General features: G+C 37.6%; 1 protein-coding gene across 4 annotated transcripts in view; it reads left to right on the top strand.

The window, feature by feature from the left end:
• The window catches only part of CTNNA2 (catenin alpha 2), a 1,361,081-nt gene that overhangs the window by 291,537 nt on the left and 1,049,321 nt on the right, over positions 1–20,223 (top strand). For all 4 annotated transcript variants that reach the window (NM_001372104.1, XM_010810060.3, XM_010810059.3 and 1 more), the window contains exon 3: positions 13,412–13,607. In NM_001372104.1, coding sequence (NP_001359033.1) covers positions 13,412–13,607 — 196 coding nt within the window. The remainder of the gene's footprint in view (positions 1–13,411; positions 13,608–20,223) is intronic.

Here is a 20,223-nt window from a genome sequence, read left to right as displayed (position 1 = left end):
TTCATTGCTGTACCTGTAGACATTTTGAAAGTTATGCAGATTTTAGGAAAATCTATGTTGTTACTAGATCTTTTAAACAAGTTGGTTTCATGTGATTGATTTACATGTTTTATTATATCTAAGATACCATCAATTGTAAGATATATATATTTAAATACCTTTAAGAAAAAATAAAATTCTATCAAATGTAACTTTTACATGGTAAAGATTATAGAATTCATCCTCACTTTGCATATTTAAAAGTGTGGGGAAAATGTGTATCTTCTGTATTCCATTAAAGACTTTTGGAGATTTTAAAGTATATATAAAATACTGAAATGTTAACATACCTTAAAGGACAGTGGTTTAAAAAAATATATAATATGAGTATAGATGAGTGAAGATTTAGACTAATACAGTAATAGTAAGTATTAAACTATATCATTTATAATAGGGCCATGGACTTTGGTTAAGCCTTTTTTTAAATTAAAATTAGTGCAAAAAGGAACAATTTATCTATTACACAATTTAATGTCCATGAAATAAAGTCAAACCAGCTTCTAAGGAGAGGTTCCAGTATTCTTGGAAGTACTAGAATCATACAAAACTTTCTCAGTATTATGTTAAGAATGATATCCTATCTATGACTTCAGATTGCACACAGTAAGCTTTCTGCTGCCCTTTGTGAGTACCCCTCTGTTGAGATAAGTGATAAAACAGTGAGGCAGTATAAACATTTCCACCAGTGTCCAGTATAATACCATTTCTCTCTTTGCTTATTTTTTTTAGTGTGTTTGAGATATATAATGGGTGGAGAGAGAGGTGGCCTGAACTTCCTTCAAGCACAACTGAATACTGAATACAATACAACTGAATACAAGTTCTGGATGGCAATGTATCTAGATCATACTCCTTGGAGGTTACAAGAAATTTAGCTCATTATGCTGCTGCTGCTGCTAAGTCGCTTCAGTCGTGTCTGACTCTGTGCTTCCCCATAGATAGCAGCCCACTAGGCTCCCCCATCCCTGGGATTCTCCAGGCAAGAACACTGGAGTGGGTTGCCATTCCCTTCTCCTATGCATGAAAGTGAAAAGTGAAAGTGAAGTCGCTCAGTCGTGTCCAACTCTTAGCGACCTCATGAACTGCAGCCTCCCAGGCTCCTCCGTCCATGGGATTTTCCAGGCAAGAGTACTGGAGTGGGGTGCCATTGCCTTCTCCATTCTTTAGCCTACATGGGAAAATAATTTGAAAAAGAATAGATACATGTATATGGATAACTGAAGCATATTTTAAATAAAGTGTTGAATCCCTAATGTAACTGATTGAATACTGTACTGAAAGTGAAAAATGAAATAGTTGTATGAGTACAGAATAGTTATAAGTGGTCACAAGTTCTCCTTGTGATCATGGAATGGTGGGTTGACTGGGAATTGAGGCTGCCTCTGCCCAGCATCGGCACCCCACTCCAGTCAATACTCTTGCCTGGAAAATCCCAGGCAAGGAGCCTGGTACGCTGCAGTCCATGGGGTCGCTAAGAGTCAGACACGACTGAGTGACTTCACTTTCACTCTTCACTTTCATGCATTGGAGAAGGAAATGGCAACCCACTCCAGTGTTCTTGCCTGGATAATCCCAGGGACAAGGGAGCCTGATGGGCTGCCGTCTAGGGGGTCGCACAGAGTTGGACATGACTGAAGTGACTTAGCAGCAGCAGCAGCTACCCAGCATCACGAGAGAGTATCATAGCACATATTGCTAGCCCAGGAAAAGATAAAAAATCAATGTTCAAAGAATGAATGTATATTTCTACTGAATGTGTACCGCTTTCTAACCATTGTTAAGTTGAAAAGTCTGTAAGTCACACCACCATAAGTTGGAAACTGTATACTCTTCAAGATAAAGTATTTGGGGGAAAATACCAAAGCATCTGAGTGAGAAGGCCCTATTTAAAAGTTGGGAATGAGTCTATCAAAAGTAATAAATGGGAAACATTACATATAGGCTTTCTTTATAGTAGTAATCAACTAGTGGCAGTTCAGGTCTGTTTTAGATATGATAAAACCTTACCTTCAAAGCTTAAGAATGCATGCTTCCAGGACTCTGTATCAGTGAACATACATCCTGATCTACCTTGTCAATATCAGATAACTGGGAGGAAATTTCAAAGACAAAATGATGAGAATTATTCTTCAGTTCAGTTCAATCGTATCTGACTCTTTGAGATCCCATGAACCACAGCACACCAAGCCTCTCTGTTCATCACCAACTACCAGAGTTTACCCAAAATCATGTCCATTGAATCAGTGATGCCATTCAACCATCTCATCCTCTGTCATCCCCTTCTCCTCCTGCCCTCAATCTTTCCCAACATCAGGGTCTTTTCCAGTGAGTGAGCTCTTCCCATCAGGTGGCCAAAGTAAAGGAGTTTCAGCTTCATCATCAGTCCTTCCAATAAACACCCAGGACTGATCTCCTTTAGGATGGACTGGTTGGGTCTCCTTGCAGTCCAAGGGACTCTCAAGAGTCTTCTCCAACCCCACAGTTCAAAAGCATCAATTCTTCAGCTCTCAGCTTTCTTTATAGTCCAATTCTCACATCCATACATGACTGCTGGAAAAACCATAGCCTTGACTAGATGGAACTTTGTTGACAAAGTAATATCTATGCTTTTGAATACGCTGTCTAGGTTGGTCATAACTTTCCTTCCAAGGAGCAAGTGTCTTTTAATTTCATGGCTGCAGTCACCATCTGCAGTGATTTTAGAGCCCCAAAAATAAAGTCAGCCACTGTTTCCACTGTTTCCCCATTCTTATTCCTCTTTAAATGATGACTAGTGCATCATTACAAAAGATCATTTGTAATCCTGACTTCTGAAGCTGTGGAAGCATCAATAACTATGGTTCTTGTAATTACTTCTTTTTTTCTAAAGCAGGATATGGAGTTGTGTTTGGGAAAAACCACCAGTTCAATACAAAATTCTAATGCAGTAGTTTCTATGACATGGAAATCTTACTTTAGTTATGAGTGCGACTACTATAAGTCTGTATTATCACTTCTTTTTGATAGAGCACTAGTATCATCATGCTGGTTTCTCTCCAAAATGTACAGTATACATATACCTTAAATTTCATGGAGATTCTGTGCAAGGAAATAACTTTTAATGGGCTATACCACAAGGTGAGCATATATAGTAAGCCATATTTATGCTTGTTATATAATACTAAATGAATAGATTAAGTTGTGTGTGTGTACATTAGTCATTCAGTCCAGTCTGACTCTTTGTGACCCCATAGACTGTAGCCCACCAGGCTCCTCTGTCCATGGAATTGTCCAGGCAAGAATACTGAAGTAGGTCGCCATTCCCTTCACCAGGGGTTCTTCCCAACCCAGGGATTGAACCTGCATCTCCTGTGTCTCCTGCATTACAGGCAGAAACTTTACCATCTGAGCCACCAGGGAAACCCTAGATTAGGTTGAAAGTGAAAGTGTTGGCTGCTCAGTTGTGTCCAACTTTTTGCAACCCCTTAGACTATAACCTACCAAACTCCTCTATCCACAGAATTTTCCAAGCAAGAATATTGGAGTGGGTTGCCATTTCCTTCTCCAGGGATCTTCCCAATCCAGGGATCAAACCTGGGTCTCCTACATCGCAGGCAGATTCTTTACTGTCTGAGCCACCAGGAAAGCCCCAGATAGATTAGGTTATCTGGGAGTTATTCAAGAAAGACTACATTTTGACTCATTACTTGGTAATTATTTTTTTAACTTGGCACTTTTCAAAACCTGACTTAAGATTCTATTACCATTAGAGCATTTTAACTCCCTTAAAGAGTTTTCCTCTTTAAGGAGTTTTTCATTTATCTTTAGTTGCTTGGGAATAAACAACTTGTTTTTGATAATTTTGTTTTCAAATATTCACTTCACAGTGCTCTTGCTATTTTTTTAAGCTGCAACAGTAATCAAAGCTCTCTCTCTTTGTATGTTTGCTGAGTAATTATGACAAATGAAATACCTCAGAGCAGTGCAGCAACAGAATTCACAAAGTCTTACTACCCACATCTGAAGAGTACATGAATCTAGTAAAATGGTGCCCAAGTCATCTTTTTTTTTTTTTTTTTAATTTTCAACTCTTGGTTTTCTTTTATTGGTTTTCTGGTGAGTTCAAATATTGGCTTAAGTAACAGCATTCACATCTGTATACTCTTTACTTTTCCAAATTTCTTGTGATTGCCTAGTAGAGAAAATTGCCTTTCAACCATTTGATCAATTCATTGATAAGTTGTTTTTTATATGTTGTGGCCCCTAAAATAAGAGGAAAGATTTACCTCTAGAAGCCATTGCTATTTCTTTCTCACTTTCTTTTGCTTCAGCTAAACTGCTGTTTCTGAAAGTAAAGTCTATAAATGATACATATCCTAATTTTATGTGATGATTGTGAAATATCCTAGCAGAGACATACATAGACAGAAGCACTGTAAGATCTACGAATTTGCCTTCTAACAAGATCAAGGTGACTCTAAGGTATGATAAATCTGATAATCGTTTTTCTAGAATTCAGTGCTTCTCAGATTTTATTGAGCATATGAATTACTTAGAGATCTTGTTAAAATACAGAATCTCTTTTTAGTAGGTCTGGAGTGGGCCTTAGAGCCTATATTTCTAACAGTTCCTAGGTGACAGTGATAATCTCCAGAGCTTACTTTGAATCAACTGCCCTATGGGTAAGGCTTAGACAAACTACACTGTTGTTGGTTATGGACACAATTGCTGAGACAAAATGCCTGAGTGCCCTCACCATTGCTTATCGTTTTGGAAAATGTCTTCTGTGTTTATTGTGCTTATATATCCAGGAAGCAGAGAACTGATCAAATAGAAGAGATGTAGTCAGATAAGTTGTCTTACAATAAAACACATTGCAAGAAAAAGAAAGGATGAAATGGTGTTGGCTAACTGCATTACTTGCCATTGTATAAGAATGGAGGGTCTATTCCTATAATAGAATATTGGGTGATGAGAATATTAGGTGGACATAGGTCTCATAGTTTTATACTCATATCACAGTGATCCCATCGCTTCATGGCAAATAGAAGGGGGAAAAGTGGAAGCAGTGACAGACTTTATTTTCTTGGGCTCGAAACTCTGTGAACCTTGACTGTAGCCATAAAATTAAAAGATGTGCTCCTTGAAAGGAAAGCGATGACAAACCTAGACAGCATATTAAAAAGCAGAGACAACGCTTTACTGACAAAGGTCTGTATAGTCAAAGCTTTGGTTTTTCCAGAAGTCATGTACGGATGTGAGAGTTGGACTGTGTAGAAGGCTGAATGTTGAAGAATTGATGCTTTTGAATTGTGGTATGGAGAAGACTCTTGAGGGTCCCTTGGAATGCAAGGAGATCAAACCAATCAATTCAAAAGGAAATCAACCCTGAATATTCATTGGAAGGACTGATTCTGAAGCTGAAGCTCCAGTACTTTGGCCACCTGATGGGAAGAGCCAACTCATTGGAAAAGACCCTGATCTTGGGAAAGATTAAAGGGAAAAGGAGAAGAGGGAAGCAGAGGATGAGATGGTTAGATAGCATTACTGACCCAGTGGACATGAATTTGAGCAAACTCCAGGAGATAGTAAAGGACAGGGAAGCCTGGCATGCTACAGTCCATGAGGTCACAGAGAGTCATACACGATTTAGTGATTGAGCGACAACAGCACCGTACCATGACATATCTGAAAATAGGTGCCAAACCTCTGACTACTGCTGAGCTTTTCCATTGGCCAGGGTTCACTGGGATCATCATTATGTCACGGTGGCAAGACCATTGGCCACTTATACTCTCATCTATGAACTGTAGGATTTTTTCTCTTCTTTAATGAGAGGCAGAGACTTTGAGAAAATATTTGAGGTGGAACTAGATAAAGTCAAGAATCCTTCTGAGCTAAGATTGAGGAATGTACTGAGAGGGACCTTATTGAAAATTTGGAGAGAAGTTGACACAGCTATTGAGTCTGAATGATATGATGAGTAGATCCACTTAAAGAGTGTTGATATAAAACTATACTTAGAAATGATACAAGAACCCCTATGTTCATAGTGCATTATTCACAATAGCCAAGTCATGGAAATAACCTAAATGTCCATTGAAAGATAAATTGATAAAATTGTGGAATATGTATGTATATATGTATATATCGGAGAGGGCAATGGCACCCCACTCCAGTACTCTTGCCTGGAAAATCCCATGGACGGAGGAGCCTGGTAGGCTGCAGTCCATGGGGTCGATAAGAGTCAGACACGACTGAGCGACTTCGATTTCACTTTTCACTTTGATGCATTGGAGAAGGAAATGGCAACCCACTCTAGTGTTCTTGCCTGGAGAATCCCAGGGATGGGGGAGCCTGGTGGCTGCTGTCTATGGGGTCACACAGACTCGGACACTACTGAAGTGACTTAGCATAGCATATGTATATATATACACACAATGGAATATTGCTCAGTCATAAAAACATAATGAAACAATGCAAATTGAAGCAACATGGATTGACCTAGAGATTATCATACTAAGTGAAGTAAGTCAGAAAGAGAAAGACAAATATATGATATCACTTATATGTGGAATCTGAAAAGGACACAAATGAACTATATTTAAAACAGAAACAGAGTCATAGAGAACAAACTTGTGGTTGCCACAGGGGATAAGAGGTGGGGGAGGGATGGATTGGGTGTTTGGGATGGGCAGATGCAAATTATTATATACACAATGGATAAATACCAGGGTTCTACTGTAAAGTACAGAAAACCATATTCAATATACTGTGGTAAGCCATAATGGAAAAGAATAGAAAAAGTTGTATAACAATCACTTCGCTGTACAGCAGAAATTAATACAATGTTGTAAATCAACTATCAGTCCAGTTCAGTTCACTTTAGTCACTCAGTTGTGTCCGACTCTTTGTGACCCCATCAATCGCAGCAAGCCAGGCCTCCCTGTCCATCACCATCTTCCGGAGTTCACTCAAATCCATGTCCATCGAGTCGGTGATGCCATCCAGCCATCTCATCCTCTGCTGTCCCCTTTTCCTCCTGCCCCCAATCCCTCCCAGCATCAGAGTATTTTCCAGTGAGTCAACTCTTTGCATGAGGTGGCCAAAGTACTGGAGTTTCAGCTTTAGCATCATTCCTTCCAAAGAAATCCCAGGTTGATCTCCTTTAGGATGGACTGGTTGGATCTCCTTGCAGTCCAAGGGACTCTCAAGAGTCTTCTCCAACACCACAGTTCAAAAGCATCAATTCTTCGGCGCTCAGCTTTCTTCACAGTCCAACTCTCACATCTATACATGACCACTGGAAAAACCGTAGCCTTGACTAGATGGACCTTTGTTGGTAAAGTAACATCTCTGCTTTTCAATATGCTATCTAGGTTGGTCATAACCTTTCTTCTAAGGAGTAGGCGTCTTTTAATTTCATGGCTGCAGTCACCATCTGCAGTGATTTTGGAGCCCCCAAAAATGAAGTCTGACACTGTTTCCACTGTTTCTCCATCTATTTCCCGTGAAGTGATGGGACCAGATGCCATGATCTTAGTTTTATGAATGTTGAGCTTTAAGCCAACTTTTTCACTGTCCTCTTTCACTCTCAAGAGACTTTTTAGTTCCTCTTCACTTTCTGCCATAAGGGTGGTGTCGTCTGCATATCTGAGGTTATTGATATTTCTCCCAGCAATCTTGATTCCATTTTGTGCTTCATCCAGCCCAGCGTTTATCATGATGTACTCTGCATATAAGTTAAATAAGCAGGGTGACAATATACAGCCTTGATGTACTTCTTTTCCTATTTGGAACCAGTCTGTTGTTCCATGTCCAGTTCTAACTGTTGCTTCCTGACCTGCATACAGGTTTCTCAAGAGGCAGGTCAGATGGTCTGCTATTCCCATCTCTTTCAGAATTTTCCACAGTTTATTGTGATCCTCACAGTCAAAGGCTTTGGCATAGTCAGCAAGATAAATTTTTAAAGAAACGGTTGGTGGTAGCAGCAAGCCTTTACTAATGTAGAAGGGAGAAGATAAAGATAGGGATAGAAAGATGTAAGATTGATGGCCTTCCTAAAAGCTATTAGAGTTTGGAGAAGAAAGATATATTGCTAAGAGAACGAGCCAGGAAATATTTCTAGGAGAAAGAAGAGGTAAGTCAATAGCACTAAATGAGACAGAGTAGGCTGATAAGATAAAAATAATTTGATTCGGGCAATTCTTTAACTACCTTAGCGAGAGATCAGTTTAAAGAGGACTCTGCTTCAAGATGTGTGGGGATGAAAGTAAAATGTCAGTGGGCTGAGAAATTAATGGAAGGAGAACAAGAACACTTTAACAAACATGCTTCTCATTTTCAAAAAAAATATTCGCACTGACTAATAAAATCTAGACTCCTTTGCTCAGCTCTCAGAGCCTTTCAAAGTTTTATTCCACCACATCTGTCAACCTTGTTTTCTTTATCATTGATATACAGCTCCCTTCTCAAGTGAGACTGGTCTCCTTACTGTCTAGAAAACACCATGTCCATTTTCACATTTCCGTGTTCATGCTATTATTCTGCACATCTGTTGCTTTTATGTTTTCTTTTTTTTTTTGCCTGCACAAAAGATATGCTTGCAAAATGTTAGAGAGGTAATGGGACTGTGTAGATCTTGAATGACTCTTGGGTGAAAGTTGGTATGGGATTAGACAGTGCCTGGTTAGGGTAAGAAGAGGCATTCCATTCAACCAAGAATTTCTACAGAATAATCATCTCTTAAAAGATTACCAAGAAGATGCCCTAGACATGTAAAAGTCTGTAAGCCACGTCTGCCCCAGACCCAGTCCCAGCCTCAATGTCAAACTTAAGCACAGAAGTTTATAGTCTCCAGGGCTCATTGGTATGTGTCTTTATTATTTAGATCATCTTTTATGTTCCTCATTAAAGTTATAATTTTCTTCATACAATGTTCTATATTTTGTGTCATGGTTATCTTGGATAATATCAATTTATGGTTATTGTGAATAGGGTATTTTAAACTAGATTTTTCACTGGTAATGTTGTTCTACTTGATTTGTATTGATGTCTAGTATTAGCCACAAATAGTTCTAATAGTTTTTATTTTATTTTTTTGTATTTTCTTGACACCATCATAATCTCTATAAGTAATGACAGTTTAGTATCTACCTTTATAATATTTATATCTGTCCTGCCTTTTTTCATATCTAAATTGTTGACTTTGTACTTTAACAAAACACTGAATAACAATGGGGAGAGTTAACAATTATTTCTTTATTCTAAACTGATTAAGACATGAGCATTTTGGAGCCACCTAATTTTCCCTCTATTCTGTGCTGTTACATCCGTTTTACATTCTTCCACGTGTGAGTAAATGAGTTTGTTTTCTAAAAGAGGACTGAATTGATTTGCTGCATTTGAAAGTAATCACACTTTTCTTAGGACCTTCCTGGTAATATTCCATGTTTTATTTTTTGGCACAAACATAACAGACACTTCGTACAGACTTCCTATTATGAACATTACCTAAACTGTGCTTAATACAGTAATGAACCATGAGATAACAGAAAAATTGAAATCTGTCTGTCTTTACAGAAAAGGAACCACAATGTAGTCATTTTGATAGATTCATTGTCAGCTTGTCCTTCATCCAGCCCAGCACTTTGCGTACAAGTTAAATAAGCAAGTTGACAATATAGTGACTTAACATACTCCTTTCCCAATTTGGAACCAGTCCATTGTTCCATGCCTGGTACTAACTGTTGCTTCTTGACCTGCATACAGATTTCTCAGGAGGCAGGTAAGGTGGTCTGGCATTCCCAGCTCTTTAAGAATTTTCCATAATTTGTTGTGATGCACACAGTCAAAGACTATATATAGCATAGTCAATGAAGCAGAAGTAGATGTTTTTCTAGAATTCTCTTGCCTTTTTTATGATCCAACAGATGTTGGCAATTTGATCTCTGGTCCCTCTGCCTTTTCTAAATCCATTTTGAATATCTGGAAGTTCTTGGTTCACATACTGTTGAAGCGTAGCTTGGAGAATTTGAAGCAGTGCTTTGCTAGTGTGTGAGATGAGTGTAATTGTGCAGTAGTTTGAGCATTCTTTGGCATTGCCTTTCTTTGGGATTGGAATGAAAACTGACCTTTTCCAGTCCTGTGGCCACTTGCTGAATTTTCCAAATTTGCTAGCATAATGAGTGCAGCACTTTCACATCATCACCCTTTAGGATTTGGAATAACTCAGCTGGAATTCCATCACCTTCACTAGCTTTGTCCGTAGTAATATTTCCTAAGATCCACTTGACTTCACACTCTAGGATATCTGGCTCTAGGTGAGAGATCACATCATTGTGCTTATCAGGGTCATTAAGATCTTTTTTGTATACTTCTGTGTATTTTTGCCACCTCTTAATATCTTCTGCCTCTGTTAGGTCCATACCATTTCTGTCCTTTATTGTGCCTATTTTTGCATGAAATGTCCCTCAGTATCTCTGATTTTCTTGAAGAGATCTCTAGTCTTTCCCATTCTGTTGTTTTCCTCTATTTCTTTGCACAGAGGAAGGCTTTGTTATCTCTCCTTGCTATTCTTTGGAACTCTGCATTCAGATGGATATATCTTTCCTTTTGTCCTTTGCCTTTAGCTTCTCTTCTTTTCTCAGCTATCTGTAAGGCCTCCTCAGACAACCATTCTGCCTTTTTGCATTTCTTCTTCCTGGGGATGGTTTTGACCACCACCTCCTGTACAATGTTACAAACTTCTGTCCATAGTTGTTCAGACACTCTATCAGATCTGATCCCTTGAATCTGTTTCTCACTTCCACTGTATAATCATAAAGGATTTGATTTACGTCATACCTGAATGTTCTAGTGGTTTTCCCTACTTTCTTCAATTTAAATCGGAATTTGGCAATAAGGAGTTCATGATGTGAGCTACGGTCAGCTCCTGGTCTTGTTTTTGCTGACTGTATAGAGCTTCTCCATCTTCAGCTGCAAAGAATAGAATCATTTTGATTTCGGTATTGACCATCTGGTGGTGTCCCTGTGTTGAGTCATCTCTTGTGTTGTTGTAAGAGGGTGGTTGCTATGACCAGGGCATTCTCTTAACAAAACTCTGTTAGTCTTTGCTCTGCTTCATTGTGTACTCCAAGACCATACTTGCCTCTTACTGCAGGTATTTCTTGACTTCCTACTTTTGCATTCCAGTCCCCTATAATGAAAAGGGCATCTTTTTTGGTGTTAGTTCTAAAAGGTCTTCATTCAACTTCATTCAACTTCAGCTTCTTCAGCATTAGTGGTTAGGGCATAGACTTGGATTGCTGTGATATTGAATGGCTTGCCTTGGAGATGAACTGAGATCATTCTGTCCTTTTTGAGATTGCCACAAGTACTGCATTTTGGACTCTTCTGTTGAGTATGAAGGCTAATCCATTTCTTCTAAGGGATTGTTGGCCACAGTAGTAGTTATAATGGTCATCTGAATTAAATTCGCACATTCTGGTCATGTTTGACCACTTCCAATTTACCTTGATTCATGGACTTAGCTTTCAGTTTCCTATGTAATATTGTTCTTTACAGCATCTGACTTTACTTCCATCCCAGTCACATCCACAACCGGTTGTTGTTTTCGCTTTGGCTCAGCCTCTTCACTCCTTCTTCAGCCGTTTCTCCTCTCTTTTCCAGTAGCATATTGGGCACCTACCTACCTGGGAGTTCATCTTTCAGTGTCATATCTTTTATACATCAATGTGTTAGAGTAAATCCACATTAAGGAGAATGCTCTTGTCCCTAAGAAAATTGACTTTGGAGACATACTGTCTGTCTTCTGAAGGTTGCCTCTGTAAGTTGGGGCTTACCTTGTAGCTCATATGGTAAAGAATCTGCCCACAATGCAGGAGACCTGGGTTTGATACATGGGTTGGGAAGATCCCCTGGAGAAGAGAATAACTACCCACTTCAGTATTCCTGCCTGGGGAATTGCACAGACAGAGGTTACAGCCCTTGGGGTTGCAAAGAGCCAGACACAACTGAGTGACTAGCTCTTTCTGTAGGTGAACTGGAAAGACTATAAAGTGTGACTGACTCCATATACGTTTTACAGTTAACTACCATTTTTGGGCAGTCTTATTCTTAATGATTTTATCTTTCTTTTTTTTAGCTAGTCTATGTGCTTAAATGTCCTTAGAGAGTCCTTCTTTAATTCTCTGTATCTAATTAATTAGCAATCAAAAGAAAGCTGAATATGATGGCTCCCATTTCTGTAGTAACCACGTGTGAAGTAATGGTTCTACTTCATTCATCATCTTAGTTCATTTTTTTTAATACTTTTTTTTTCCTTCTGGTATTATATCTTTCCCAATAAACTGACTAGACATTGATTGTGACTTGCCAAATCACTTTGCTTGCTCTGTAATTTGGAGTAAAGAGCAGAGACTAAAGCATTTAAAACTTTTCTATGGACTAGCTTTCTTGATAACTTCCAATAAAAGCTTTAGTTTGCTAAGCAGGATAGACACCTCAGTGCAAATAAACTACAACACCCACATTCCTATGAATCTGATAAAAATAATGCAGAGGTGTAGATGACTAGCTAAAGAGAATATGAAACAGTTGCATTCATTTCCCTCCCAGACTTCTCACTGACAGAAAATATTCAGAAGTCGATAGGAGATAAGGTTTAAAAGATATTAAAAGCTTTGTTAGCAGATTAAATTGCTCTAGATGTAGCACTAAAAGAAGTTTGGCAATTGAAATATGTAACCAAATTATGATACCTAGAAAAGGAGTGATAATGCAAATCTAGTTTCTATTCTGGAAATTTTCGCAGGTTAACCAAATGTTGAGACTGAGTCATTCAGGCTCTTCAGATCAAGTGTACCACATTGTTTTTATAAGATGAAATCGGAAATAGCAATAATCTTCATTTAAAACCTTTGGAAAGTGACATGTAAATCATGCATTTTGATGGTCCACCATTTATTAACTACTATTTCATCTCTGTCCTCATTTCTGAGCTCACTTGGGTACTGGTTTTCCTGACTGAAAGCTCAAAGGCATTTCCACCGTTTATTCTATTTTCTTTCCTCCCTGAAGCTAGGTACTCTAACCAGCACTGTATTTGTCAATCTGTGAAAGCAGAACCTCCAGTGGATTGAAAAATTTGAGCTACTTACAAGTCTGCTCTTCCTCCTTTATTCACATCCTTTTTTTTTTCCCCTGCAGGAGATAAATAGCTATTAATTTATATGCTAATCCATATAATTCCACATTTTCCTTAAGATGAGGCTATGTGATATGTATTCATGATTTAATATACAAAGGATATTTTAAAATTATGAGATAATAATACACTATTTCTGGACAGTTATGCAGAGGAATTTTACAATTTTTTTTTTTTGTACTCAAGGTGACAACACTTGTCAATACAAGCAACAAAGGCCCATCTGGTAAAAAGAAAGGAAGGTCAAAGAAAGCCCATGTACTGGCTGCATCTGTAGAACAAGCCACTCAGAACTTTCTGGAAAAAGGTGAACAGATTGCTAAGGAGAGTCAAGATCTCAAAGAAGAACTGGTTGCTGCTGTTGAGGATGTACGCAAACAAGGTAGGAAGAATAATATTATTTTAGAGGGATGTATATGATGTTTAAACAGTGGATTTTTCTAGGAAAATAAGACTACTCTTAAATAAGACTACTCTTTTGAGTAGTCTTATTTTTTTTTGCCTCTATCTACACTTCTCATTTTTAATTTTGCTGGAATTAGATGTTAAGGCAGGTAGAGATTTCTTTGTTGTGGCAGTTTAACACAGCTACAGACACTCCATGTCTGCTGTTGCTCTTCAAATTGTTTTCACCTAGCTAATGAAACCAGCCTCTCTTGTCAAACTTAGGTTTTGGGGAGGATAGGATGAGAAGCCTTTCTATTTATAAAGTCACTGAAAAGTCAAGATTTGATGGATGAAGGGAGGAGAAGAATACAGTATAATAAAATTATTATTGCTTTTGTATGATTCCAAAATTTCTATTTTCTGTTCATGGCTTTTCTCAAAAATCTCTCTATCTGGTTAACTGGCTACCAATTGATCAATTATATAGCTAGGAAGCTATCAATAATACTATTTATTTAGTATATTTAAAATTTTTAATTGTAAAATACACATAAAATATATTATTATAACCATTTTAAGTGTGTAGTTTGGTCATGTAAAGTATAATCATATGGTTGAGTCACTAATCTCCATAACTTTTTCACCTTGCAAAACTGAAATTCTATACCTATTAAACAACCTCCAAGTTTGCCTTCCCCCAAGCCACTGGCAATCACTATGTGAGTTTCTTTTTTGATGAGTTTTACTACTCTAGATGCATATAAGTGGAATCATAGCATTTGTCTTATTGTGATTGGTTTATTTCAGTTAGTATAAGATCCTCAAGGTTTATGCATATTGTGGCATATGTCAAAATGCCTTTCCTTTTTAGGGCTGGATATTATTTTATTGTATATTTATACTGTGTTTCATTTATCCATTCGTCTGTTGGTGGACATTTGTGTGCCTTTAACCTTTTGGCCACTGTGAATAATCCAGCTATGAGCATGGGTATACAAATATCTCTTTTATCACCCTGCTTTCAATTATTTTGGATTTACATCCAGAGGTGATATTGCTAGATCATATAGTACTTATCTTTTCAATTCTTTGAGGAACTTCTATACTGTTTTCCATAGCAGCCGTGCCATTTTATACTTCTACTAATACTGCACAAGGGTTCCAGTTTCTCTATATCCTTGGCAACACTTGTGATTTTCTGTGATTTTTTTTTAATCTTATAGTAGTAATCACAGTGGATGTCAGATGATATCTCATTGTGATTTTGGTTTCCATTTCTCTAATGATTGGCTATATTGAGCATTGTTTCATGTGCTTGTTGGCTATATTTATATCTTCCTTGAAGAAATGTTTATTTAAGCCCATTGCCTTGTTGTTGTAGAGTTATAAGAATAGACCCTTTATCAGATATTGTTTTGCAAATATTTTCTCCCTTCCTATGGGCTACCTTTTCACTCTGTTGATTGTATCCTTTGATACACAGACATTTAAAATTGTGTTGTGGTCTTGTTTAGCAGCTTTAGTGGAAAATTCTAGGACACCATGAAATTAGAACAAACACCTACCTCCAGCCTCACCTCTGTCCTCTGTTTTCTGTCTAATAAATGCCACATTTTTTGTTATTCAGTCTCCCAGTCGTGTCCAACTCTGTGACACCATGGACTGCAGCACACTAGGCCTGCCTGTCCTTCATCATCTCCTGAAGTTTGCCCAAGTTCATGTCCATTGCATCGGTGATGCCATCTAGCCATCTCATCCTCTGCTGCCCTCTTCTCTTTTTGCCCTCAATCTTTCCTGGCATCGTGGACTTTTCCAATGAGTCAGCAGTTTGCATCAGATGACCAAAATACTGAAGCTTCAGCTTCAACATCAGACCTTCCAACGAATATTCAGGGTTCATTTCCCTTAAGACTGACTGGTTTGATCTCCTTGTTGTCCAAGGGACTTTCAGGAGTCTTCTCCAGCACCACAGTTCCAAGGCATCAATTCTTTGGTGCTCTGCCTTCTTTATGGTCCAGCTCTCACAGCCACACGTGACCACTGGGAAAACCCTAGCCTTGACTATGTAGACCTTTGTCGGCAGAGTAAAGTCTCAGCTTTTCAATACACTGTCTAGGTTTGTCATCACTTTCTTGCCAAGAAGCAATCATCTTCTGATTTCATGGCCATAGTCATCATCTGCAGTGATGCCACATATATGTATTCACTTGCAGAAATCTTGATATCATGCTTGCTACTTCTGTCTCCTTCTAAACACAGTCTACCACAAAGACACACAGATTTTTTAACTCCTAGGTACCTCTTAAATTGACCAACTTCTGTTTTAGTTATTCAGAAGCACCGTGTTTTACCTTCTCCAGGGTCTTTATACATTCTGTCTTCTCTCTCATAGTTAAGAAAGATTCATTCTGCACATCCCAGCTCAAAGAACACCTTCCCAGGGAACCCGTCCCTGACACTACTGGGATACTCTTTCATGGATATTTCCTTGTCACTTTCCACTGGATAATATCATTTTTGTGAGGTGGCTTGATTGATAGCTTTGTTCTCTGCCACACTGGAAATTAATGAAGATAGAGAACACCCTGTGTCTCTTTTGCAACCATTGATTTGCAATGCTTAGCATTCATAAGACTTCAAGAAGTATTTGTTAAATAAATGAAAGAATAGATGATTGAGTGTTCTGTCACCTTTCTACTTGCAAACCAGCCACTTTTTCAATTTGCAGATGGATATTTGGTCCCTGGAAACACCAAACATCCTTCCGTACCAAATAATCATCCTTCTTCATACTGCCATGTGCTTCCTAGTCTCTTCTTCAACCTAAATGTTAATTTTATTTACATAACACTCATGTAAATTGCTACTTTAATTCGAAGTGTTAAATTTTACATATTTCATCTAATGTGGATGGAATTTATATATGTGTTTTAGCAACATGATAGCTTCCAAGTTTCTAAGTGCTATTGAAAACTGGTATTCCTTCTGAATTGCAGATGGACACTTGTGTTCATGCATCTGTAGCCTGGATACTTTCTTTTTCTTTTTTTAGGTTGACTGGGAGATAATACATTTCACACATTTAAAGTGTGATAAGTTTTGATAAATTTGATAAGTTTTGACAGATGTCTACCATGAAACTATCACCACCGTCAATATAGTGAACCTCTCCTACTCCAGAGGGATTTTATTAATTGGCCTCTAGGCTATTTTCTCAAAGATTTATCTGTCATCAGACAAGTTACATTTTCTCATTTAGTTCCCTTAACCACCCTTAACTTTCCTTTATTTTATCCTTAGAAGTTGGTTTTCACATCTTCTGTAGAAATTAATATTTTATATTTCTCAAAGCTTGTCTGAAATGCTGTTTTGGTGGCATAATATAATAACCAGCATAGTTTTTGGCCAGAATGTCCTAGGGATATTAGAGTGAGAAATTATAAAGTAATTAATTTAGGACAGCTTATCACTGTTGATATTCTAGAGAATATTATAAATTTCCATTATACTAGTGATTTCCTGTTACTGAGAAATTATGAATAAGGAATGATATTTATGTATCAAGCCCAGATGCGACATGTCCTTTTCTGAACAAGATCAAATTCAAGGAAATATTGTTATATTTACAAAATAAATTTTCCTGGAAAAATACTTTGAAATTATTTTTTCTGTTTCTCCTATCTTCAAATACTCTCAGGTATACTTCACATGTCTGTGGTGTGTATGCTTTTCATCTCTGACAGCAGAGTCCTTGGGCCCTCCTTTCAGTTCTGTGCCCACAGGCTCTTTTTCTGCTTTCTGCTCCAACTTGGTTCTTTATTGTGTAACCCCCTAGCCTGTCTGGCTTTGCACAGATTTTCTGACTGACTATTACCCAGATTTTATTTACAAGTGAGAGGCTGAGTTGGCTTTGAGAGAAAGATGGGGAGCAAGGAGGATGAGGGAGCATGTGAGGACTAGGGTAGGAATATTTAGTCACTAAAACTTTGAAACTTAGGTATCTTCTCTTGGAGAAAGAAATGGAACTCACTCCAGTATTCTTGCCTGGGAAATCCCAAGAACAGAGGAGCCTGGCAGACTACAGCCCATGGGGTCGCAAAAGAGTTGGACATAGTGACTAAACAACATCAACAACAAACAGTCTTTCCTTCCAGCATAGAAATCTCTTTCTAAATTCAGAAATTGTGAAAACACTTTCCTTCTTTAGTGTGGCTCTAGAATCCATACATGCTTACTTATTAAATGATATATACTTTAGGAATCGAATCTATTGTGTACAATCTTTTCTGTTGAATTGTTTTTGCTTCTTTAAATCAAATGGTGAAAAGCATTGTCACTTTTAAAAATATTTTCAGCCTGAGCTAAATGCCTGAAGTTTTAGTATAGTACATCTTCATTTTCATATTTTAAATATAGAATCATTTACTGTTATTCTTTCAAAGTTTCACAACACTCATGATTATAATTACTGTAATCTGGGAAGATTATATATGAAATTATCTATTTAACTATGTCATCATTGTATCTCATATAATTAAACTTTGTGTTGAAATTTGTAATCACTAAAAATATATATCTTTTAATCCTAAGCTGCATGTCAGATTTTTTTTAGGTGCTCAGTATGAGTGGTGATAATATTTTTGTGTGCTCGGTCAGTCACTCAGTCATGTCCGACTCTTTGTGACCCCATGAACTATAGCCTGCCAAACTCCTCTGCCCATGCAATTCTCCAAGCAAGAATACTGGACTGGTAGGCAATATTTTTGCCCTAGAATATTTCAGTAGAAGATTTTCCTGTACTCTAAATTATAGACTGCAAAAGAAGTATATGAGCATCATTTCTATTAAAAATAAGTAATGAAAATAAATTATTTAAATATATATAAAAAAGAGAAATCATAGTCAAAGCCTAGAATACTGATATTTTAGACTTGGATAACAATGGGATATTTTAGGTAAAGATGGTTGGTCAAGGGTGTGTGTGTGTGTGTGTGTGTGTGTGTGCGTGCACATGTGTGTGTCTGTTTATCATAGATATAGTATTATATACTATAATATAATATATTATAATATATATTATATATATAATATAATATAATATAATATTACCTTCCTAATTTAAGTTTAAACTTCACCAGGATATGTATATTTCTTTTTGTTCTCAAAGGACCTGGCATGATGCTCCAGCACATGACAAGTTATATTCAAAGAGATTTTTATGTGAAGTTAGCAGAGCATTGGATGTTTGATTAATATATCTGACTTCCAGTGTTATTTTGGCCATTGACTACACAATTTAAGTTAAATCACCAAACTTGTTTCAGCCTTAGTGTCTCCAGTTTTCAAAAAGAGGTAATAATTGTTGTTTTGGCCTCACTGGCTTGTTTTACATAATGAAGACACAAAAGATTTTTGAAAAATTAAATTTTACATAAATGTCAGACAAAATTTATTCTTTATAATTTATGAAATCAATCTGTACTCCTTAAGACAATAGCTGGCTTTCCTATTAATAAACAATGCTAGACCAAGGATCTTAGAGAATTGAATCAGGGTCTTGCAGTCTCTCTGAAGAGGACTGCATAACTCATTGTGGCTTAGAATTGGTAGTCATTGTAAGTGGTCTTAGCAAACCATGATTGGATAGTTGTATAACCCATGTATTATGCATAAGGATTGCGGAGGCAGTTATCTCAATCAGGTCTTCATATTGAAGCTCTGGCCAGCTTTGGGACAGAGAATGTCAAAACATTTTAAATGTTTACCACCATACTCTGGACTGAAAACTCTAGTTTTTAAGCTATGGGCTAATCTTATTGTTTAGTCACTGAATTGTGTCAGACTCCTTTGCAAACCCATGGACTATAGCCCGCCAGGGTCCTCTGTCTATGGGATTCCTCAGGCTAGGATGCTGGAGTGGGTTGCCATTTCCTTCACCAGGAGGTGTTAATCTAGGGGTTCTCATTTTTTTAGTGAATATTAGAATGATTTGGAAGGATTTTGAACTTCCTGATGTCCAGGCCTCAGACCTTATCATTTAAGTCAGGAACTCTGGGGTGGAACCCAAATCTTGAGATTTTTAAAGCTCCCCATATGATTTCATTGTGCGACCAATTTGAAAAGAAATGGACTAATATTCTTCTTGCTTTTCAGCCCCACCTGATGACTCATTAGTGTATGTTAGCAATTGTTTCACTTTAGGGAGCTGAGGGCAATCAGTCATTTTATAAGATTAATGAGCTTGTAGCTTACATAAAGTTAGATAGGGGGAACTGATATAGCAGAAACAGCCTGGCATTCAATATTTAGATGTTGTGGATAAGCATAACTCTATACCAAAAGATGTTTTACCTAGTTTGGCATTCTGTAGGCACTCAGGGAATATGTGTTGAGTGTCTACTAGGGAGCTAAATCTATAAGACAGTCAGCATTTTCAACTCCAGCATCAGTCCTTCCAATGAATATTCAGGGTCGATTTCCTTTAGAATTGACTGGTTTGATCTCCTGCAGTCCAAGGGATTTTCTCAATAGCCTTCTCCAACAGCCCAGTTTGAAAGCATCGATTCTTCAGTGCTTAGCCTTCTTTATGGGCCAACTCTCACATCTGTACG

The sequence above is a fragment of the Bos taurus genome, chromosome 11, assembly GCF_002263795.3.
Source record: "Bos taurus isolate L1 Dominette 01449 registration number 42190680 breed Hereford chromosome 11, ARS-UCD2.0, whole genome shotgun sequence".
NCBI classification, from domain to species: Eukaryota; Metazoa; Chordata; class Mammalia; order Artiodactyla; family Bovidae; genus Bos; species Bos taurus.
Note: the sequence above shows the minus strand (reverse complement) of the source record. Positions and strands in the feature narration are given on the sequence as shown.